Source organism: Anthonomus grandis, chromosome 3 (genome assembly GCF_022605725.1).
Source record: "Anthonomus grandis grandis chromosome 3, icAntGran1.3, whole genome shotgun sequence".
Classification (NCBI taxonomy): Eukaryota; Metazoa; Arthropoda; class Insecta; order Coleoptera; family Curculionidae; genus Anthonomus; species Anthonomus grandis.
Window position 1 is genome coordinate 6,518,673 of NC_065548.1, and position 17,438 is coordinate 6,536,110.

At 34.6% G+C, this 17,438-nt stretch overlaps 3 protein-coding genes across 3 annotated transcripts in view; all 3 read right to left on the bottom strand.

Annotated features, from left to right (window-relative positions):
* Nucleotides 1-1,567: 1,567 nt before the first annotated feature.
* LOC126734440 (uncharacterized) lies at nt 1,568-6,734 on the bottom strand. The gene is made up of 10 exons (XM_050438082.1): nt 6,582-6,734; nt 6,338-6,478; nt 6,177-6,274; nt 5,009-5,368; nt 4,832-4,949; nt 4,552-4,776; nt 4,276-4,494; nt 2,120-2,395; nt 1,828-2,047; nt 1,568-1,771 (listed from the first exon to the last, which is right to left on the bottom strand). The coding sequence occupies exons 2-10, from the start codon at nt 6,473-6,475 to the stop codon at nt 1,644-1,646; spliced, it is 1,782 nt and encodes a 593-aa protein (XP_050294039.1). The 5' UTR covers nt 6,476-6,478; nt 6,582-6,734; the 3' UTR covers nt 1,568-1,643.
* Nucleotides 6,735-6,834: 100 nt separating this feature from the next.
* LOC126734217 (odorant receptor Or2-like) lies at nt 6,835-9,344 on the bottom strand. Its single transcript, XM_050437753.1, has 6 exons — nt 9,297-9,344; nt 8,433-9,145; nt 8,274-8,376; nt 8,118-8,222; nt 7,451-7,606; nt 6,835-6,943 (listed from the first exon to the last, which is right to left on the bottom strand). Exons 1-6 carry the CDS (start codon nt 9,342-9,344, stop codon nt 6,875-6,877), a joined length of 1,194 nt encoding a protein of 397 aa, XP_050293710.1. The 3' UTR covers nt 6,835-6,874.
* Nucleotides 9,345-13,471: 4,127 nt separating this feature from the next.
* Nucleotides 13,472-17,438, bottom strand: part of LOC126733796 (roundabout homolog 2) — a 293,625-nt gene continuing 289,658 nt past the window's right edge. Inside the window, exon 15 of the mRNA XM_050437204.1 lies at nt 13,472-14,379. Within this exon, the coding sequence (XP_050293161.1) occupies nt 14,247-14,379 (133 nt within the window). The 3' untranslated portion in view covers nt 13,472-14,246. The remainder of the gene's footprint in view (nt 14,380-17,438) is intronic.

The window sequence follows — 17,438 nt, forward strand, 5'->3', positions numbered from 1 at the left end:
TATTTGACATTGACATCTGTCAAGAGCTTGTAGAATCATGATTACATTTAGAGCCAGGTAGCGCTTAATAAAACCGATAAAAGATCCAGGATATAATTTTGCCATAGAGCACACTCTATTGACAAGTGACGTCTGTCAAAACCTTAAGTGTGAAAGTGCCTATAGAGGACAATAGAACACTAATGTGGAAAAAGGACGTTCCATATTAACAAGTGGCCATTTTGTTTTGAATCTATATTAACACATATTCTGTAAATTTAAAACGCTGTATCACATGCCACGATCCTTTCTATTACTTTTGTTTTCTGTCAACTGTCATTGACGTCATATTTCAGTATGTATTCTATTTAAGATTGGCAAGAATGACAAGTGACGCCTATCAAAATCTGAGATTATGTTTAAAGTCAACTAGCTTAAATGAAGATTGCTTAAAAGTTATAAGAAATAAAAAAAGAGTAACTTAAATACGCTTATCCATTAAGAAATTTAATTTTACCATTAAAATGTAGTGAAGTAGGCGCAAGTGTCACATGATAGATTCTATTTGACATTGACATCTGTCGTCATGTCAGATGAAAGGTATATTAAAGGTAACTGGTTTAAACTAAGATTTCCAAAAACCTATAATAGACTCGGAAAAACTGGGTTAAGCTACTTTTCATTAATCAAGGAAATATTAATTGAACTATTAGAGGGTAGCATTCGGAGATATCATACATATAAACGTATCATCCATTTTTATCTAAGAGACCAAACGAAAACAAAAACAAAAGTAAGGACACAAAGTCACGGTCTCATCCAATCTATATAATTTCTCAAAAAAGCTTAAAAGCTACACATGTTTCGCTCCTGTCGGAGCATCATCAGGCCTATACCTACACAGATCACATTACAACTGTACGGAGTTGTAATGTGATCTGTGTAGGTCTAGGCCTGATGATGCTCCGACAGGAGCGAAACATGTGTAGCTTTTAAGCTTTTTTGAGAAATTATATAGATTGGATGAGACCGTGACTTTGTGTCCTTACTTTTGTTTTTGATATCATACATGTTGACACTGACATCTGTCAAGAGAGAGGCTATCAAAAATCTATAGAGCCAAATAACTTAAATATATTTCCCAAAAACTCAGACCTAGAAAAACATATAGGGCTACTCTCCATTAACCAAACTTAACCAATCCCAATTTTGTTATTAAAGTCTATCACCTGAGACAGCACTTTTTACTTGATATTGACAAGTGACGTCTGTCAAAACTTTGAGTGTAAAAGCCTATAGAGGGCGATAGAAAAGCACCCTCTAGTAGTGAAACTAATGAACTAAGGTCTACATCAGGATTTTGTTGAAGGCAATAGGAGCCGAGGACTTAAACGGGGAATTCTGAAAAAACAAAAAATGATAATTATCATTTCTGTCGAACCTAAGCTGCAATTTTGTTCCTTAGACACAACATGATGATAAACTTATAAGAAGTTTCCTATTATATCAATGCAGTTAACAATATTTTATTACTTTTATTGTAGTGGTAACTTATTTTTAGTTTAAGACCTGCCGAAAATAAACTCCATTAAGATAAAAGCACAATTTTATTTGCCCAGTTTGTATAGAATTAAAAAAAAAACAGTTCGAGACAACACTAGAATTTAGTACTCAATTTCACCGCATTTTTCCAAAAACTCTTCCAAATCGGCCAGTTTTTTCACCTCGTGCTGAATATGCCTTATGTGGCCCCACCTGAGCTGTTTCAATTGCTTTATATAAGATTCTTCACCTTAAAAGAGTAATGTTATACAATCACGTTGTAATCATACAAATTTCATATCTTACTCATTTGTTCGGTAACGATTTGGTTATCACTAAGGCTCCTTTCAGCGATCTGATTGGCCAGTTCGGGTTTCACCGGAGTTGGCGCAGTCGCGCTGGATATAACCGACTCTGCCAATCGAGCAGTCACTTCGTAACTTAACCCTTTGTGATTTGTATTAGTATTTTGACGATGTCTGCTTATGGTCGCTATTGCCTTATGCGGGCTTATGTCATAATGAACCTGAAAATATATTATCCCTTGTCCTACACAAAAAGTAAACCCTACATTGCCTATAATGAACAAAATCCTTACAGATCCTCTAGGAACCGTTCCAAGCTCTTTACTAAGTGCTCTATCGATCAAGTCGACGATGTAACTCTTGGATCTATGTAGATCTAAGGCGCAATGGTCGTCCATGGGTCTTATAGTACGACATTTGGTATTTTTTTCCAGGGCCCCATAAATTATATCCAATTGTTGATCCTCTTGCTTTTGTGGGATTTTTGCGTCAGATGGTGCGGATTTAGGGCCTTCGGATGGTCTGGGGGAGCATTTTCTTGATATGTTTTCATAGTTGAAGCTTGTTACCTATAGTAGAATAGAGTAGAGTAGAGGTATACGAGCAATATTTGAATCTTCCAAAGTTAAAGTTTCTTTAGATAGCATTCAAATTTTTTGAGTTGACAAGGAATGCCTATAACATTTGTGAGCCCAAGTTAGAAGCCACTAAGAATATTTTTTTAATTTTGATTATTGTGTTGATTAATTTAACGAAGAAGCAAAATTATTCTTAAAAGTGGTTTGGGCTAAGAAAGAGCGTTTCTTTCCCAATAATTTCATACATAAACGTTTCCTATATCTTAACGCAAATAACACGCAACAGAGGTAGGGCATGTGACAAAACCTTCAGAAGAAGACATTGTAGACCAAATAACGCTAACTGAACGAATCCTCTTAGGAGAAAAATACCCGAGTACTGGAGAACTCAAATTGTTGTATCTATTAAGAAATAGAGAGAAAATATTGATAATCATACCTCATATAGAGCAATTGTACTAGTATCATGCTCAGAAGAGACATTCGATATAATAATAAAGGCAAGACTGACACTTTTTCTGGAAAATAGAAACGTATTTAACAATATATGGAAAACTATGACAGTGTAATGGTTACCCTATTACAACACCCTACTTACCGTATATTTTCGTAAGATCACACTTAGATTTTGTGCTAGATGTGCCGCGAGGTGTACTTGCTTAATACAACTTAAATGACTTGAGCCTAATTCTATGTAGGTAATATATATCTTCATCAAATTATTTTTACTGATACCTATTAACTGATACGAAGGCCTGTGCAATTTCCTGAATTAAATCCTATCGAGCATGTTTGGGATATATTGAAAAAGCGTGTTTTAAATCTAGGGCTCGTGTTCCAGGCAAGTGAAGAGTCGCTGAATTGTATGCAAAAGCAATGGCTACAAATTGAACAAAACGACCTCGAATATTTATTTAGGAGTATGCCAAACAGTCATCCACTAAAGAAACTGGCCCTGCACCAAATGGACCCTTACAAAGTTGGCTCTCAGAGATGTAACAACCTTGGAAGATTTTATGGAACATTTATACTGGAGAAATAAGAACCCACCAGCAATCATGGAGGATGGGATCTGGCTTTACATTAATTAAAGAGAAGACGAGAAACCCTAAACTGGACTAATTCAAACACTAAAAGACAGTCTTTAGAAGAACAAGCACAACTCAATGATATATTACAGGGGACTATGAATTATTTTTCTTCTTCTTTCTTCTTTTCAACTTCTTATGTTGTTCTTTGAACGTGAATGTTTTATTTCATTTGTATACACCGAATTAGCAGAACATTTTGTCCAATCGAGTGAACATACAGGCAATACTTCAGTACCCTATTACAAAGTGATCTTTCCAGAAGTGACATAAGATTGTGAAGAAGAGCAGTGAAATGACATAAAACTGCGAATTTACGGAGTTAAATGTTCTAGGATGAATTAAGAAAAGGGGTGACATGATGACTTTTGTAGATGGGTCAGACTGCGACTGCGGAGGCACACTGAGGGCAAAATAAGATATAACCCACTGGCTGAAATCTCCACCAAGTATAGTAACTAGAAAAAGAAGAACACGTGACAATTGACATTCAACAAGTGTCACTAATTTTAGTAACAAGAAAAAGACATTTAGTAAATGTTCTAGGAATATTCAAATCATCGCCACATATTATTCTCTGAATGTTCAGTTGTTTTCAGATCAGCAGAGACTGAAAAAAAATTAAGAATCAGAGATAAATGATCTTGCGGGAACCTTGAGTTCAATATTTTTTTTAGTTAAAGTTAACTAGTAATCATTAAATAATAATTCCCTAACCTAAAAGTTTCTCTTTACCAAAACTCAACTATATACTCTTTTTTTTATAGTACTAACTTCTATTACCTTTGTGTCCTTATTTTTACTACTACTCTCACTTTTCACTTGACTGGACTGTTGTACATCATCATGGCTGGACTTCTCGGAAACTTCATTGCTCTCACTAATCTCACACTTTTGCAGTCTATTCAGCAGTTTGTCCAGGCTGAGCTTCAGTTTGGGCTGTACACTTCTTGTCTTTAAGGCACCAAACTTGTCTTGCTTCATTTTAATAGACTGGGGAACCTTATAAGTACATTTAATAAGACAAAAAAAATTATCAGGATAAAGTGACCTCGTTACCCTTGGTTTTAAAAATTTGGAAAACTGCTTGACTTTGAGCTCATCCGCGTTTTCGTTTTGAGGGTTATTAGTCAAGTGTTCGAATGAATCTAAAACTTGATCAAACACTTGGGGTTCATAAGTTTTGATGTCACCTTGTGAGTTCATTTTGTGAGCGGAATACGTATTAGGGTCATAAGGGGGAACTGTGGGTGACTGGTAGGGTTTGTAATTTTTCTTTACATTCTAAAAACCATATATTAATTCAATTTTGTGACCTACAGTCTTGCAGTTTTCTCACTTGATTTGTCCTGCTTCTTCGTTTGACAACTGATGGATCCTGCTGGGTTACCACAGGGAGACTAAGGGCTGAAGGGCGTTTATTCAGTTGTGGAGAGCAATGGTTTTTATTAATATACCTTAAAAAAGTATATATTTTCATCACAAATTATTTTTTATTACCTAAATTAGTTTATACTTAGGCATTTTTACTGTAACAGGATATTTCCTAGGCTTTGGAATTTTAGAAGTTTCTTGAGGCCAATAATTCTTATTGTAATATTCAACATTATCCTCAGGCTTATAACTTTTTCCCATGCTGGTTGTATTATCCTGCATTCGATGGTAAGTGCACTGATAATTATTTTGGGACTCACTGGGGTAATTATTCAAGGAAGTTTCCACTTCTAATGAGCTGGTTTCTTGGGCTGTCTGAACAGGGAATGTTGGATAGTTGGGGCACATGTTCCGATAATATTTTTTAAGTTGTATATTGTAATTCTGTTGGGCTGATGTAGCATAATTTTGGTTATATTGTGGCAGTGGGTCACAGTAATACCTAGAAATGATTAGGGAAAGTTAAACTAGATGATTCGGTTTATTTTCAGCATTTGTTTCTTCCCTATAGGGTAGTAAGCTACAGTATGCTGTAAAAACCTGACTTTGGTAAGTTTAATAAAGGTGGTTTTTGCCGGTGATACATGACTTTTTTTAATTAATTAGTTTTCGAAAGACCACATGTCTCACTAATTTCAAGCATACGATATAGTACAGTGAAATTTAAATTTAGCGCCACATTTGAGTTTCAAATTTCTCGCTATGATGACGTCACAAATTCATTTTGGCTTGCGGTTAGTACCACTCCTCGACATTCAGAGGGCGTGACATTCAGTGGCCGGTTCAATGACGTCGCATGAAGCTTTCCTATCAACAAGAAGAATTCATCTATGGTTTATACATAAACTCTAGAATTCAGGACGTTCAACAGGTACTAGTGCGCATCATTTAATGCGTTCACAAAAACAAAATAACAACATAATCTCGGGAAAGCAGGCTGACATTTTTACATAATACTGAGTTACATAAGCGCAAAAGAGACAGAGAGAGTGATGGCGAAACGTTCGTGCTTCACGATTTTCGACTCGCTGTATACGCAGCTGAGCATCGGCATTGAATGTCATGGTATCTAGCGTTTAAGATTTGAAGTTTTAAAAACGAAACGTCGTCTGTCATTTGTCAATATTAAACTTGTCATTTGTCTCTTTAGTTGCCATCTGTTACTGATAAATATCGAGCTGCTATTGGCCGGGACTTGTGACTTCATACCTTCTAATCATTACGTAAATAGGCTAAAATTGTGCACTCACTGATTATTTCCTGACGAATGTCCCATGTAGTCTTGATATTGTGCATTTTCATTGAAATTGGTATCTCCTTCGTATCTCTGATTTACATGCGCAGAATCCTAGAAAAGATATATAGAAATTAGTGAGAAAGGTTTATTGCAAAAAAAATCATGAGTTTATACGTTTAAGTAGATTTGAGCATTTGGAACGTGCAAAGGAGGAGGAGGATCAGACACAACGAACTCTTGGTCGTAATACTCTTCGTAGTCTCGATGACTTCCGAAGAAGCTTTGGGCATATTCTGCTTCATTCTCATTCATCTTCTATTCAAAAAATAAATATAAATAGATAAACAGTAATCCAAAAAAACTGGTAATAAAAGCTCAAGTTTATATACATAGCTATAAATGAGTGTGGGGTACTTACGGTTTATTTCTTCTTTTCTCGAAATTCTATATTCATAAATAAGTTCTTATTTATTAAAACAACATAATCACAAAAGATATTAATGCAAATGAATAAAAACAAAAATTGACAGTATACCGAAAATTTAATTTTTTTGACAGTGAAAAGGTTAAGGGCACCTGGGCAAGTGGCAGGTAGAAGGTGTTTCATAGGTGTGAGGCAAAGACAGATTTATGTGAATAACAATGTGTAAGATAAAGAAAAACTAGGGTGCAACACGTTGGTACTTCTTCGTATTTTTCTTCAGAAAGCATTTACTGGCTATTCTTTTTATCGTAAAGGCTCTGCATTAAGGCGAAGTAAGAGTAGGCGGTCTTCAAAACCTAAAAAAATAGATCGCAATGGCGTATGAGCTCTATCTTGGAAAAAAACACTTTTCTCTCTTATACTATTAAAATAAAATAGTGCCCTACTAATCTTAACCCCACTTCTTCTATATGATTTTTGGTCCAAGATGGCGCCCATCAGAAAGCAGCCATTTTTCTATGAAAATATTACTGAATCACTCTGTACAGGGTGTCCCAGATTCGCGGGTGACCATTGAGATTTCGGAAACCATAAGAGGTACAGGGTCGGTTAAATGGAGGCAAAGTTGCGCAATTTGGAGCTTAATAAAATGACGTTTAACAAATTTTAAAATTCCGGATACTTCCGGAGTTATCCGAAAAAAAACCGAAATTGGTCAAAATTGTTTTTACCTTCTACCGACTTTATTTAAAGAGATATCGGAAAACTAAAAACAGTTTTTCCTCCATTTAACCGACCCTGTAACTCTTACGGTTTCCGAGATCCCATTGGTCACCCTCGAATTTGGGACACCCTGTACATACCATTAAAAATGATGTCATTGATAATCTAGCATATTTCCCGGCGGTAATATACAAAGGCCTTTGACTTCTCATTAGAATAATCAGCAATAGTTTTTTAGTACTGGCTGGAGAATTTAACCAGGTATAGTTGTAACATGCATCAGCCACTTCTAAGCTCTAAAAACCCACAAAAAAAAATTATATTTAATTAAATTAAAAAAGACCACATTTGGCCAAACAAAAAGTTCTTTTCCACCAGGACAATGCACATCTGCAGTTTCCATGGCAAAAATCCATGAATTAGGTTACGAATTACTTCCTCATCCGTCCTATTCTCCAGATTTAGCCCCCAGTGACTATTTCCTATTCCCAAACTTAAAGAAATGGCTGAGAAGAGATTTGACTCCAACGACGAAATCATCTGTCAAACAAATGCCTATTATGATGACCTCGACAAATCATATTTTTCCGAAGGGATAAAAAAATTGGAGAAACGTTGGACTAAGTGTATAGAACTCAAAGGAGACTATGTTGAAAAATAAAATAACTTTTTATATAAAACCTGTCTTTTGTCTAAAAAGTCTCGGACTTATTGACCCGCCCTCGTACACAGAAACGACAGGGTTGTAGTTAGTTTTTTATGATATATATTTTATTTAATTTTTCTTTTGGATATCTGTCTGTATACCTTAATTGTAAGCAGTCCTGCAAACCAACAGCAAATACCGATTTCAAAAAGGACATCGAAAGCAAATGCGCAATTAAAAATAAAATGAATACTCCAAAGTTTTCCCTAGAAAAAAAACAATTAATTTCCAATTTTTACTTCAAAATAAATACTTACCGTGTGAGTCAACTGAAAAGCCCCATTACATATGGACGTAACACTGGAAAGACACTGAGTCAAAAAAATAAACGTAAAAATGTTCTCCGTTTCATTAACAAATCTATTTGAAAACGAAATTATATTTTAAAAAAAATCATAAAATATAAACTTTAATACCTTATAATTGTTTGATGTCTTTTAACGCACTGCTTAAAAAACGCATGTTCCTCCTCCTTTATGCATTTAAAATTTTTTGCTCTAAATCCCACAATCGTATCCCCCAGTATATCAAGCTGAGCAGTAGCAATATTAATTAATCCAATAATAATCATGTCAAAGCTTATGCCAATCATTACTAAGTAATAATTCCCGAAGCATTGTAATGCTAATATAAGCACATAAGTCAAGGAGTTTAGATCATAGGAGAAGCTTATGGGCAATGATGCATCGGTATATAACGGTTTATTTAAATACATAAAAACACTTATGGCCACACAACTTATGTAAAAGTTGGCAATACCGTTTGACATGGAAATACAGTCCGTCTTATACTTTTCCATTCGAGGAGGGTAATCTTCGAAAATTGGCAGATCTATTATGCTAAGCATGTTAAGGAAATTCTTCTTTTTAAACTGGAAAATTAAAATTTTAATGGAGTATCCGATATACAGGCCAAAAGTGGACAAGTGGGTCGATAAAGCCTCATAATCTTGTGTTCTCATTAAGTTTCTCAGTTCTACAATGATGGTAATGTCGAATATCAATGATAAGGTAATGAATACGAAGAGTCTGATGGAGCTCCAGTAGCTCTTCACTTCTTGGGGCCAAATTCCGGTTATCTTTAGGACCGTTTCGGTTGTTGCGATTGCTTTACGCCATGGGATCCTTGTCTGAAAATGAGTTTCAAATTTAAAATTGCACAAGAAATTAAAATTTGCTTTAATAGCGACTTATATTCAGTAATAGAATTTCTGAATAATTATGACGAATTGCTTTTATCACTTCCTATTTCATATATTTTATAAGAGTTATTAATACTACCTTTTTCTCGCCCTTAACTGATGAGCCAACTACAAATCTAACTTGCATTTTGATCTAATAATAAATAAAGACCATATCACTCAGTGATCCCTTTATATAATGTAACTCTAATAACGGATTTCATGACGCTCTTGTTAAATAATTTATATATTATTATAGAGTCCTAAGGTTTGAATATTATAGAATCTCGGGCGGTAATAATACATATTTAGAGGGCGGTTAATTGTAGCGAATTTGATCTCGGTAATTTCTAGGTATAGGAAATTTGTTTTTAAATATTTTTTTCGTTTTTATGCCTTTCTCATTATTTATTTATAAGTGTGCGATAATTCCTTAAGGTGTATTGTTTTGAGTTTTAAAAAAATTTCTAACAAAAAATAATCAAATTTGTAAAATTATCCACCAAGAGATGGCGAAGAATATGTGTGCACAGCACTTAGTACCAGATATAGCGAACATATTGCCAGATTCCAGAATATTGCCTAAAAACGCATTTTTTATAAGGAACCTAATTTTTTTAATTCTAAATAAATATATTTTTAAAATGAACTTTAGATAAAATAAAAGCACACTACAAATGTTTAGTGCATATATTACACTACAGGAATATGTTTCTTTTAGTTAACTAATATGTAATATAATAAATTGAATATACAAATATACAATTCATCATTTATAACACAAATTTAGCATATTTTAGTTCAAGTAAATCTACATAACCTAGCTTTCTTCTTGGTACGAGATGCTGGCTGTACCGCTAAAAAAATCTCAGTATATTTTACAAATATATCTTATCCAAGTATATCTTTTTTTTTTTTAATGGAAAACACAAGCACAAGAGGAAAGTCCTATGTCACTCTTGGAGTGGTGCTTGCGCGAAGATATTTGTGGGCATTTATCTTGAAACGCTGTAGGTTGTATGCGTCGGCAAATATGTGAGGTGGAAGCCCGTTTCACAAAGAAGACGTTCTCCAGATGAATGAGTCCCGATACAGCGACGTCCTTGGGGTAGGCAGGTGGACTCGATGTTGATGAGCCGCAACTACTAGACGCGTCCTTCTTACCGGAACAACCCTGGGTGGATTCAGGCCTGCCAACTGAGAGGAGCACTTACCGTGATAATACCGGTAGAATAAACAGAGATCAGCCACCTTTCTCCTGTGCTCCAGACTATCCAGACTCTTTGTCAGTTCTGGTTTGTCGATAAGACGAATAGCTCTCTTCTGTATAGAATCCAGCAGGTTTAAATTATGCTTGGGTGCAGAGCTCCAGACATGCGAGCAATACTCGAGGGAAGGGCGTATTTGAGCCTTATAAAGAGTCAGCAGCTGTTCTGGTATATACAATTTTTTCGTTTTGAAAAGCACTCCGAGTTTCTTGGAAGCCGCCCTGGAGACCTCGGCAACGTGGTCATGCCAGGACACACTGTTGGTGACCTCGACTCCTAGAAGATGTAAAGATGATTTCATTGGCAATGTTTTTCCTGCCATAACCAGCTCCGGGCCACCAAGGTTAGTCTCCATCGTAAATACTGCAGCCTGCGTTTTTTTAGCGTTAAAATTGGCCAGATTGTTACCGCTCCACTCCAAGATTGCTCTAATATCGTTGTTGGTTGAAGCTACTTGTTGCTGCCAAAGATTCTGAGAACTTGCGGCTGTCGTTGGTTTGGCGGACTTAAATGTGGAAATAAATGTGCTATCGTCCGCAAAGCTGTAGATTGGATTGACAGTGGTTCCAAGCAAATCGTTGATATATATTAAGAAAAGGGTGGGGGATAGAATGCATCTTTGAGGGACTCCAGCGTTAATGTCAGATTTGTCGGAGAGGTATTCATCGACGGCTACTTGGATTGTTCGTTATTCAAGAAAACTTTTGATCCAATTCAATAATGAGTTTTGTATGCCGATTGAGGAGAGCTTGGTTAGTAGTCCCTCATGCCACACTCTCAAATGCCGTGGGAATGTCAAGAGCGACTGAGCGGGACTCGCCGTGCTTCTCCATGACCTCCGTCCACAAGTGTGTGAGGTAAGCCACAAGATCGCCGGTGGATCTAAGCTTTCGGAAGCCGTCCATCAATCAATCTTATCCAAGTATATTCTTATCTTACTTAGTATAACCTTAAATTAGTGTTATTCTTCTTCTTCTTCTTCTTCTTCTTCTCCTGATTATTACGGCCTCTTGTTTCTGTGGAGCATTCAACTATAGGGTCAAATTTTTTTTCTATCCCTTCTGTTTTTCTACAAAAGTTGTCATGTTGAGTAGCTTGAAAACTTGATGTCTATTACTTATATTAGGTTTTAGAGTATGGACCAGTTTCTGGGTACCTATTGCATTCTTAGGTATCTTTGAGGGTCTGCACTTTGAGCATCTGGTTCTGTAGTACCAGGATCTGAATTAGTTCTTTGAGGTTGAGGTCCGTAATATATTTATGGGCTCGATTCGGATTCTTGATGAGTTGAATAATAATGGGTATCAGATGAAACGATTCATTCCGATAATTGAAAAATGCTTATGAAAACTTCCATGCATATACCACTTATTTTTCAATAATAAGTACTTGTAAGTATCGTATTATAGGAACTTGTAAGAATCTCTCCTTTCAACTTCTTAAACGAACACTTATACCAACATCATCAACTAGCCACTAAAACCCACTGTTGGATATAGGTCTCCTTGTTTGTTTCCACAACTCCCTATTCTGAGCAATCTGCATCCAGTTAATGTAAGTAATTTGATACTGTGAAGAAAGCCTCTGCTTCTAAATGCATGTTGTCTTGATCTCTATACTCTATATTTCTTAGTCTAACGATCGTCGTTCAACCAATTCAAGGTATTTACTTTCTCTAATGCGTTTGTGACTTTTATTCCTGCTCGCACTTTGTAGTTTGTCTCTTAAAAATAAGCCCAACATTGATTTTTCCATTTCTCTTCAAGTAGTTCTTATCTTGTTTGCTATTTTCGTCCCTAATGTTAAAGTCGCTACAGCCTATGTTAGTTAGTTTTCAGTATGCACTGATTGCACATTTCTTGGGCTTTATTTATGCATTCCGATATCAAAGCAATATCATCCGAAAATCCTATGTGGGATTTCGCCATCTATGCTTATATTCGGTTCCCCAAAAATAATTTATTTGTCCATTTACTAGAGCAAGTTGTTAAATAACTTTGAACAGATAGCGTCACCTTGGTGAACACTTTTTCGATGCAGAAGTTGTTGGTTGTTGGTATTTTTATTAATAATATCTCTTATATGTCTTATTATGGTTATGTATCGATTGACTATACGAAAATATTTCGTAAAACTTCACTGGGAATTGTCTGCAGTTCTACGGAAATTCACCTTTCAAATTCAGTAATATTAGCAGATTGGGTTTGATAAACAATGGACTTAACATGTATCCAAAGTGAGAAGTCTAATGGTGTTAAGTCCGGTGATCTCGGAGGTCATTCAATAAGTCCCTTTCTGTCAATCAAACTATCTGGAATCTCTCGTTCAACCACTGTTAAACCAGAAAAAAATTGAAGGTGGAGCAGCTCCTTGTATCAATTTGCTCTTTATCAATTTGAGTTTCTAGCTCATGGCTTTCGTTTTCTTGATTAGGATTTTTAAAGTGTAAAGGTGATCTGTGTTCGAAATCATGATAGGAACAATGCCTGTTCCTTTGATTGGTATTCTAACGATATTGGCAACGCAGCGAATGTTAGCTATGTTTCGTCATTATCAAGGTGACATAAGCGGGCTTAATGCACGCCATCTATGGAGACTCATGGAAAGTTAGCGAATCCTCCGGAATCATGGTCTGGCGAGTATATAAGGAGTCGTCAGAAGACCAGTTTAAGTCAGAATATTGACGTGACTTTTAATAAATACAGTGCAAATAAATATTGCCGGTAGTCATAAGCGATCGTCGTTAATAAATTAAAAAATTGTATGCGTGTATTTACATTTAATTCACATATAACCAAGGGTAAAAAAGGTATAGTATTAATCTTGTTTGATAGTCAACTTATTTGTGATTATTTTAGGCAGCAAGGAGTTTTAGGAATAATAGAAAATCTCTTGGGAACACAAACACTCAAATTTGAATAATATTTTATTCAACATAAATAATTACAAAAGAAAAACATAAAAACAATTAATAAATATCTACATGAATAGTGTGATTGTTCGGTTTATCTAAATACACATACAATTACTTGCTACATAATTGGCTAAAAATCCTATTACAATATTTTTTTTACACTTTGTACATGATCTCTAAAAAGAATTTTAATAATGAATATTAATATAATGTAACCAAATTGTTTATCGTACAATATAATACACATTTTAAAAATGATAATACAGGTTATATAAATTAATATATTCCATGATAATCCTTCATATTAATTAATTCGATATGACCCTACAGGGGTTGCAATTTAATTGATTATTCGTATTGTCCAATTATGTATTTTTTATGTAATGCAAAACCGTTATATAAAATCAGTAATTTTGAGCATATAGGTTCTACAATAGTTCAAAATAATTATTGTGCTACTATTTTTTTTCCTACTTTAAGATATTTTAAAAATCAGATTGATATGAATATAATATTGCTACAAAATGTACGTAGAGAAGGTTCAGTCTTATAACTACCCCTCTAACTACCACTACACTGTCTTCACATACAGAGTTAAAGAAACTAAGGTTACATCAACAGGTAGGTATACAAATAGTAAATTTTCTCTAAATAGGCCTGTATATTTTGAACACATTTGTATGACTTAAATTGCAATCGAGAATAAGTAGATTAAAAAAGTTACAAATTACGTGGACGATTTTATTTTAGCTCCCTGCTTTATTCCTCGTATCCTGTCATAAGACACAAATGCTCCCCGTAACATCCACAATCCGGCGCATTATTTAAACTAGAACACAGTTTTAACACAATATATACAAATCGGACCCTATTTAGGCCGTGGCTTCGCGTAACAGTTCGTATATGGCATCACTTGTGTGGTCGAATTGATCGCTTCAGCATATAAACACGAAGACTCACTACAGGAACATGTGGTGTCGTGGCTGCTGGAACAGGAATGTCTGCAAACAAAAATTCTCTTAAGGTAATTGCTGAAATAGTTAGCAACACTGCAACAGTCAAACAGTCCACCCTTTAAGCTTGGAGGCTACTGAGGGCTAAGCAGCATTGGCAATTGTTAAAGACAATAGCAACATTTCGGAATGGCATAAGTGGTACACCACACGATATCTTTAGAAGGTCAACGCATCTTCCGGAATCATAGTCAACCGAGTATATAGGGAGCCGCGTCGTCCTTGTGATAAATATGATTTAATATAATCTTTATTCTGTGGTTGGTAGTCAGAGGACAATATTTGCGCGATATTTAAACCAGACGTGGTGTAAATATTTCTAGTGTCAGGTATTTACTGCAATGTCCATTTGATGGACTAGTGCGCACTTTTGATTGCACTTAGATTGCACCTTTCAAGTTTTTACATTCTATTAAATCAATTCATGTAATATTGCACCGAGTGCATGTTTTCACACAACTTCGCTGGAAGATGGTGTTGGTTCAGTTCATTTATTAAATATAAAATATAGTGGCAAAAACAAACAAAAATTACCTAGCTGCTAGTTTATCTGTATTTAGCAATAGCGAATCAGATTCTGAAGATGAGAAGGCACTGATTGAACGTATCTCTGAACCGAAAATGGAAAATTTATTAAATGTGATTACCAAATTCAATAATAAACAGGTAACCTTTCCTATGTTTTGTTATATCTTATTCCCTGCATATCAATAAGTTTGAAATGTATATACTTATAAAGAAAATTGATTACCAGATTGTTGCAGTTTAAAAATAATATAATACTTTAAATTGGAAAGAACCTATCAATTAATTGCTAAGTTAATTAAAACTTAACTAAAAAAGTGGAAATGGGGCAATTTACACTCAAACATATAAAAAATACTATTCCATTTACAACACTCTCATTACAAATGGAAATAATTCACTTTCATTACAAATGGAAAACGCTATTAGTATAAGCAGGTATGCAAATAAATTGGGTTTTCAGTCATAAGTATCACTTGACGTGACAATTGAAGGTTAGAATCAATGTGGTTTTAGGCTAAAATCATATACTCCTAATTAAAAAAGTCACGAACTTATAATATAGTTGGGACTGCTAATGCAACTGGCCCACCATGGCCAAAAATGACCGCTGCCTCTTTTTTATAGTGGTACTTGTATCACTTTGACAACCACTTTGTCACTTTGACCACTTGTTGGTCACTCTGAACATTTTCAGTGTTGCCAACAAAAGATTTACTAAATAAAGGTAATGATATTGACGACGCTGACGTTTGACATGTGATCTGTCATGAACTTAAATATAAAAAGTCGTGACTCGTACAGTGTCGTGCACTTTCTTCACTCATACATAATGAAATCATATATATTATATAAAAATCATACTTAAAAAATTAGCAAAGGTACCTTAATTTTAAAATGCCTTAAATTTATATCCTTAAAAGATGACTTTGCATGAGGACATTTTCCATTTTATGTTGGTCATTCGCACTTTTTCATTGATATTGTTTTTAAACCATATTCTAAACATATGTGGCAGAGATTAGAATTGTTGAAATGGGTAAATAAAAACCAAATAATAGGGATTAAAAAAACCTTTGTTTTTAATTTGAAAAATTGAAATCAAGACCATCATTTTTATGGTATTAGGATTCGTAAGATAGAGTTTATAAGAACAATAAAACACATATTTTAAAGTGCATGCATCTATCCACGTACGTTAATTGAAACTTAAATTTTAATTTTTAAAACGTAAATTTTAACGAGATTCTTAAGCAAGTACATACAAGAAAACTATCAGGACTATCTCAAATTCTTAACTACAGGTAACTTGCTATTTGGGTTTTGTAAACATAACCTCTCAAAAACTTTAACTGCTATTTATTGCTCTATAATTGGCACCACTGAAATTTATCAAAGTGACCAACATCGAAAGGACACAATCACGCAAAATGGCGGCCAATTTTAAAAGAGAACAATGACATTAAAGGAGTATACAAAAGTGAATGTGACACAGAATCTAATAGCAAATTGTTCATTCCAGATAGTCCCAATGAACAGTATCGAAACCCAAGGGTAAAGGTGGTGAAGCACCTACAAGGTTGAATTTGAAAATTTGTATGTATGTAAATCGTATATCTGTTAAGATTAATGGTTTATAACAAATGTTTAATTTAAATCTGTCTTGTGTTTTATTTAAAAAAGGAAAATGTCTGAACACTTGACGCTTGACGTTTAACACTTGACGTGACAATGGTAATCATGTGCTCCATAATAATTAATAAAAGCATTCAATTAGTCTAATAATACACTGTTACAAGGTCAAGGAACACCTTACCACTTGAAGACTTAATAACATCTAGTAGTCGTAAGTGATTTTGTTTAGTAGTGTAAGTGAGCAAATCTATCAGTTAACGAACGGTAAGATACCCTATAGTAGAGTGAAGCAAGATTTTAAAATCCCTAATGTGTTTCGGGCGAATCAATATAAGTATGGTCTAAACCAGTAATTTGAATACTTCTGAAAATAAACTTCCCTCAATTCATGAATATCTATATTTTTGTCTAAAAAAAAATGTAAAGTCGGTCAAACTTTAAAATTGATTCTTGGCCCTTGTTTCAGAAAATTGTCTCCAACTCGAAAAGTTTTTATATAAAATTATTGAGAGAGAAAAGTACTTCTACTTTCTCAACCCAAACCTCGTTTAAAAATATTTCGTAAATATATTGCCAACCAACATTCGTGAGTATTGTAAGTAATGATGAGATTTTTACCTTCAAAGTTGTCCCTAAAAAGCCCTGAATTTTAAGGTAAAAATTAAAATATTCCAAGTGGCTCCTAAGTTATGCCCAAAAATGTTCTTTGATTCCATGAATATTCCCTAGTTTCACCAAGTTTGTCCAAGTAACAATTTGCAGTCACCTAATTTTGACTCTTATTTTCACTAGTTGCAACGTGGTTTTCAGTGCAAAATTTAGTTGGTTTTGCAACGACGTTTATTTTCGACCAAACTTCGACGTATTGCACCTGTATCGCAACTGTT